The sequence below is a fragment of the Betta splendens genome, chromosome 1, assembly GCF_900634795.4.
Source record: "Betta splendens chromosome 1, fBetSpl5.4, whole genome shotgun sequence".
NCBI lineage: Eukaryota > Metazoa > Chordata > Actinopteri > Anabantiformes > Osphronemidae > Betta > Betta splendens.
This window is the reverse complement of record NC_040881.3, coordinates 12,288,903-12,294,902: the sequence shown is the minus strand read 5'-3', so window position 1 is coordinate 12,294,902 and position 6,000 is coordinate 12,288,903. Positions and strand designations below refer to the sequence as shown.

At 48.6% G+C, this 6,000-nt stretch overlaps 1 protein-coding gene across 9 annotated transcripts in view; it reads right to left on the bottom strand.

Annotated features, from left to right (window-relative positions):
- Positions 1-1,892: 1,892 nt before the first annotated feature.
- Positions 1,893-6,000, bottom strand: part of add3a (adducin 3 (gamma) a) — a 54,215-nt gene continuing 50,107 nt past the window's right edge. For 7 of the 9 annotated variants that reach the window (XM_029147473.3, XM_041073706.2, XM_029147446.3 and 4 more), the window contains 2 exons: positions 5,199-5,291; positions 1,893-4,403 (listed from right to left, as the gene is read on the bottom strand). In XM_029147473.3, the coding sequence (XP_029003306.1) occupies positions 4,159-4,403; positions 5,199-5,291 (338 nt within the window). In that variant the 3' untranslated portion in view covers positions 1,893-4,158. The remainder of the gene's footprint in view (positions 4,404-5,198; positions 5,292-6,000) is intronic. The other 2 variants (XM_029147502.3, XM_029147511.3) reach the window with 1 other exon arrangement.

Genomic DNA, 6,000 nt, shown 5'->3' with positions numbered 1-6,000 from the left:
GTCCCTAATTCATCCCAGTGGCATCTGCACTGCAGCCTCTGCTAAGCTCAGAGGGCTGAGTAGGGGTGGGGCCGGGGGGCTTGTGTGTGTGTGTGTGTGTGTGTGGGGGGGGGGGCTATCGTGGTTTCCACGCTGCCCTAGCTAGCAGAGCATCCATCTGGCCACAAGTAGGTTGATTGTTTTGACAATCACAGTGTGGTGCTGTCTGGAGAGGGGAGATGTGCTACATATAAAGGAACCAGTACAGTAGCACCACCTTAATGCTGGGTTCAATCGTCAAACAGGGGTCATTGTGTAAAAAAATGCATGTGTCAGACAGCGCGTCCATTCGTTGAGTATGCGGAGACTTGGCTGAGGACTAGTCAGGGCGCCCATGCTGACCCCTGACCCCTGTCCACCACACTGGCCTAATTGGATGTATGTTTCACTTTTCTGCTGCTAGGGACGAAGCTTTTTTGATCCCTAGACTAATTTCTTCAAGTGGATCAATAGTTATCTGCTCCATTGTTACTCGTGTTTCCTTATACAGAGTTTGGTAATAAACAACAAGCAAATGACGTTGGCTCAGAATCAGCGTTTCAGTGCGTCCATGACTAACAATCATACGTACATAGCAGTCAATAGAGGCCTTTGTAGCTCCACAGTCACAAAAGCAACGCACTGAGTCACAGCATGGCTCATACGCTTTTATTGTTCATATCAGGAATGCTGCCAAATAAAGTTCTGTATGGATATGACAGGATTACAGCGCTGTAAACGTGGGAACAGGCAACGTGTTAAACTGTAGCAGTTCGATTGCTCTCAGCTCTTTAATTCAGACAAATCCTCCTGATGCGTACGTTAACGGGCCTAAAGGAAGACAACAAACCCAATGAACAGAAGTACAATTTATACTTTGCTTTGTGTGTGGAAAATGAATCAAAATTAAGGTCACTGCCAAAAAGGGCCAACACGTAGTGAAATAAGAGCCAAAACTAGATGTTTGTCAAAATGTAAATCTTTAGTCAAATGACAGACACTTCACATTGACGTTGGCAAACACTGTGGCCGTGTTGGATTTGCATACTCAGTTTGTCATGTGAGGATGTACTGTACATTCAGTCAAGGCACAGCGGCTGCTCGTATGGACAGAGTCTCCCGGTGGCCGGATCCGGAACAATCCAGGCTCCCTGTGCCGCACAGACACCGCGTGTGACGGACGGTGACTGTTTCCAACCACAGACCTGTGGCGGCTCGCAGTCCAGTTGATTTGGTTAATATCGCGCTAATGTAAAGAGAGTAAAACAGGCAAAGACCTCATAAAGGCAACGGCTCCTCTTTTGGAGCCGTCTTTGGGGAATGTGTGTAAAATCTGGTGAAGGTGCTGCAATAGAAACGAACAGTATTTATACATATTCATTCAGGGTAAACGTCTGCACGTTATGATGCATATGCAGCACTGGCACATAAGGCTTCAGCCACTTTGCAGAGAATAACTTTTTCATGGCCATTTGTACAATTTGCATAATGTATTTTTCAGAAAGTGTCTGTGTGCTCACTCTGCAACTTGACATTGATTTTGTGTATCAAATTTTAATGCATACGCTGCGACTTCCTGATTGAACTATTCACACAAACAATATATTCGCCATCATTCTTCTCATTTTTGCCATCATGAATAAATTAAGAAAAAGGCACACAGAAGTACCGGGTCAAGCACAGTACAGTGAAAGCATCATGAAAAATGCAGCACGAGGCCCGTCAGCCTGTGAATGCGTCGCCCACACTACACGCTGGGACTCAGGGCTTGATTCACGATAATGGTGCGATGCGGAATGAGCGTGTATGGAAAAAAATAACTGGAGGGGACGAAACAAGGCTGTGATGCACAAACAATGAAGGATGAGCTCCCGTTTCTTAAAATACACTTTTATTTGTGAATTTACACGGATTAGCAATACATCTAAAAGCAACTCCATTAGATAACCATTTATATAGGATTTTCACAGGTCACAAAGTAGCTTGGCTCATTCTGGCACGCCAAAGCACAACTCATTCTTTTTTTTTTTTTTAACAGAAAAATGGTGGACAGAGAGGCATTAGTTAAGCAAGGTGCAAACAGGGGAGGAGAAAATAAAAAAGGATGCAATGCACATTCAGTTCATCTGGGAGCAAAAGCTGCTCAAAAAATGGTTTTAATAAAAAAAAAAATAAAAGAAGCAAACTAAAATAATTAAGTGTACTGCAATACAAACGAAGCATGAGAAAAAGAAGCCTTCCAAGAGAAGGGATGGCATGAAAGAAAGTACAGTCTGAGTGATAAAAACATGGTGCGTTAGTGTCAAGTTGTCCTCACCGCCTGTTCAGTCTCTACCACACACACACACACACACACACACACACACACACACACACACACACACACACACACACACACACACACGTATTCACTTCCATTTCCAAACTCACACCTCCCTTCTCCATCTCACACTAGTGTGACCTTTGTCGTCGTCCGGAGCCGACGCCGTCGTTTAACACAGCTAAAGACGCGTCCCGCGACCCCCCCTCCCTTCAAATCCAATAGTTCACATTGCTCGCTGGGATACTGGTGCGTGTGGTTCAACTGTGGGAGGGGGATACGTGGCAGCCCATTGCACTTTGGCTCTGCAGAGTTCAACTATGGGTCACTCCACGTTTACGACACGACTGCGTTTGCTGGAGAGATGATGCGAGAAACTGAAACGACGGCCGAGCTCAAAAACAGAAGAAAGAAAAAAAAAACAACTTAACAGTTCTAATGATTTTCCAGTTTTATGAGAATGCAAATAGCAAACCAAAGCGAGGAAGTGTAGCCGCTGTGAACAAGCAACCGGGAGCCAGAGGGGTGTCGCTGCAGTCACTGGGGTGATTCCAGAGAGGTCTCGACAGGGTCCTGGACGCCCGAGCGGGCAGGCGAGAAGAGCAACCCTTGTCTCGTTATTAAAAAAATAGAGCAAAACCTACAATATGGCTTTAAAACACACACACACACCCACACACGCACACACACAAAGCTGTCACCGCTTCACAACCCTCGACTCTCGCGTCAGACAGCTCGACCGAATACACTTCTGTTAGCGTTCCGTGTGTGTGTTTTCATTCACATTCAGAAAATTGGGCTCTTCTCCCGCGTGTGACACCTATGAAAGCGATTTCATCGTCACCTTTTCCTTCCGTCCTCCATCCTGCTCACTTTCTGGATCCTGACCTGCCTCCGCGCTTCGCTTGCTACTTGCACAACATTTACCAAATACTTCACAATCTCCTTCACTGGTGAAACCACCTGCAACTCAAATCTGTTAATTACCACAAGAAAAGTGCAGCATAGTAAAATAAAAAATATATTGTTAAAAATCTATAGCCAACATATCCAGTTTTCATATATTTGTAATATAGTAAATTTGTGTACTCTGAAGATTAGAATATAATTTGACAAATCAGGCATCACTACAGAACACAGTCAGCCGTAGAAATTCTGTTCTTGCCAAAGGAGAAAACATGCGTGACATCTGTATTCTCTGTAAAAGCTTACAAATGATTACAAATGAGTACAAAACGGAATCGACCAATACCAAATTTGTGCTCCATTGAAAAAAAATCATGAGATGAAGTAGACGAAGAGAGATGCTTTACTGAAGTGAGATTTTTTTTTCATTCTTCTATTTACGTTTTGGCAAATCAACAAACACTGAAATGAAGAGGAGAAGCTATGAAAAATGCTACATAAATATTCATGGTGGGTCAGTGGCTCTGAGATGAACTAACGCGAGAGGGGTTTTGGGTTCTGCTTTCAGCGGTTCCGTCGTCCGACGGGGCCCAGTGCAGGTGCCACCACGCGCCTGTGGCCAGAGACCCGCTGCACTCACACAACCGCCGTCAGAAGCTCCCCAACACTCCGCTCGCTGGCAGAAGGACACATTTTTGCTGATTTTGTTGCCAACTAATTGATGGGATTTCCTACATTAAGATCCTCCCTTCTGTCGTTTCACACGAATCGATTTGTTAAAAAAAGTTAAAATAAAATTAAAAACAAACAAAAAAAAAAGGACACTGAAAACAGAGACGAAGTAAAAACACAGACGTTAAACGGAAAAGGAGGCGGCTGCGCCTCGCTCTCCTTCCCGGCCCGCGGCTCCGCGCTCAGGCCTCCGTCTTCTCTTTCTTTTTGTTCTTCTTCAGGAAGGACGGCGTGCGGAACTTCTTCTTCTTCTTGGTGTTGGGGGACTTGGAGGGCGAGCTCTCGGGCGACAGCGCCTCCTCGATCTTCTCGCCGGCGCGCACGCTGATCTCCACGCTCTCGGCGCTGGTGGTCAGCTGGCTGACGCGCCTGGAGAGCTCCTCGTCCTCGTGGGCGCCCTTGCCGTTCATCAGGCCGGTGTGGTTCTCTGAGGGGGGGGCGGAGGGCATTGTGTTATTAATATATATGATCATTAAGACCAGTTTTGCGTATTACAATACACAGCGTGCAGATGTTTTGATGTTTCTGGTTCCGTCCTGTGCGAGTATTTCACTGAACGCTGCTGATGTGAGCCTGCACGGGCCGACGTACTGTATTAATTGCACTGAAGCCCGGCTCACAGACACACAGTCCCCGTGCTCTACATATTTCATAACGCCGCCGTGTAAAACCCCAGTGACCTGGTAGCCCAGAGAGCACGTCCTCCTTTAAGGAGCTCTGCGCAGCGCGCTGTCAGCGGGCGGGTCTCCTGGGCCACCGGACCGGTTCGGGTGAACTGGCGCTCGTGTGTGGTTGGCCCACGTTTCTGCGGACGGGACCTCCCGCCACCGTGTCAGTATTTACGACACTCGGCGTATCGTTATGCAGGACTGATGCCTGTGCTCAGAGATGTGGACAGGATGTGCTGCACTTCTGGTCCAGTGTCAGCTGGGATTGATTTCAACACCACTACAGGCCTTAACAGGATGGTGATGGATGGGATATAATAATAAACATGGAAGAGGTCATCTTCTAGGTTCTTGTTGTAACGACCACATAAAAGGTTGAAATCGCAGCTTAAGTCTTCATACAGGCTGATCTGAAAGCTTTTTAGACGGGTTTTGGCTCAAATATTAGTGGCTATAGCACAAATCATCACACACACACACACACACACACACACACACATCTGATCAAAAAGACACACAGACGGGCAAAGAAGCTCCCTTCGTGTCAGTGGTACCTTCTTTTGCTGGAGTGCTTTGCGGGGACTGTGTGAGAGACAGAGACTGAGAGAGAGTGGAGCCGTCGTCAGAGGTTAGCTCGTGCTCGCCATCTGCAGGGAGGAGGGGGGGGGGGGGGGGGGGGGGGGGGTCAGCAGGAGGGGGAGGAAGTGGGGGAGGGCAGATGCAGAGATTAGTGGTAACACACACGTTAGCATCAGAGCATGCACAGCTGCATTTAGACATCACGGACGAACACCCGTCTGCCGCTGCCGTCGCTCCGGAACGCGTTTCCTCCAGTGTTAGGGTGCTCACGTGCCGAGTGAGACGCAGCACACAGGTCACATGCTCAAAGTCTGGAGTGCAGGTGATGCTGCACGAGCCCCGATGGTGCCGATGCTCCGCGTTAACGCCGCACCATCGCCGCCGCGGCCTCCGGTCGCATTGGCTCCGTGCACAACGCGCGCATGAGCGCGGACGCGGAGCGGAGCGGTCGCCAGTGAGCGCGGGCCACGCTGCAGCTCGGTGCGCGTGCAGACGCTCCAGACGGGCCGCAGCCTGCCTCCCGATTGGTCACCGGGGATTCATGGGGCTACGGGGGCAACGGTGTCATAGGAACGGGCCCGGCCCATGTGGCGGGCGTGAAGACCTGCTGTCTGTCCAGTCTGCCTTCTTAGTCACACTGGCCTCACAAGCACAGCCACACTCGCTCCGTGTTCCATATGTACATGAGACCATGTTAACGCTGGTGTACTAATGAGGGGCAACCTCCTCTGTTGTCTGGTCAGAACCGATTTTTCCCCAGCATCACTGAAAGGCAGC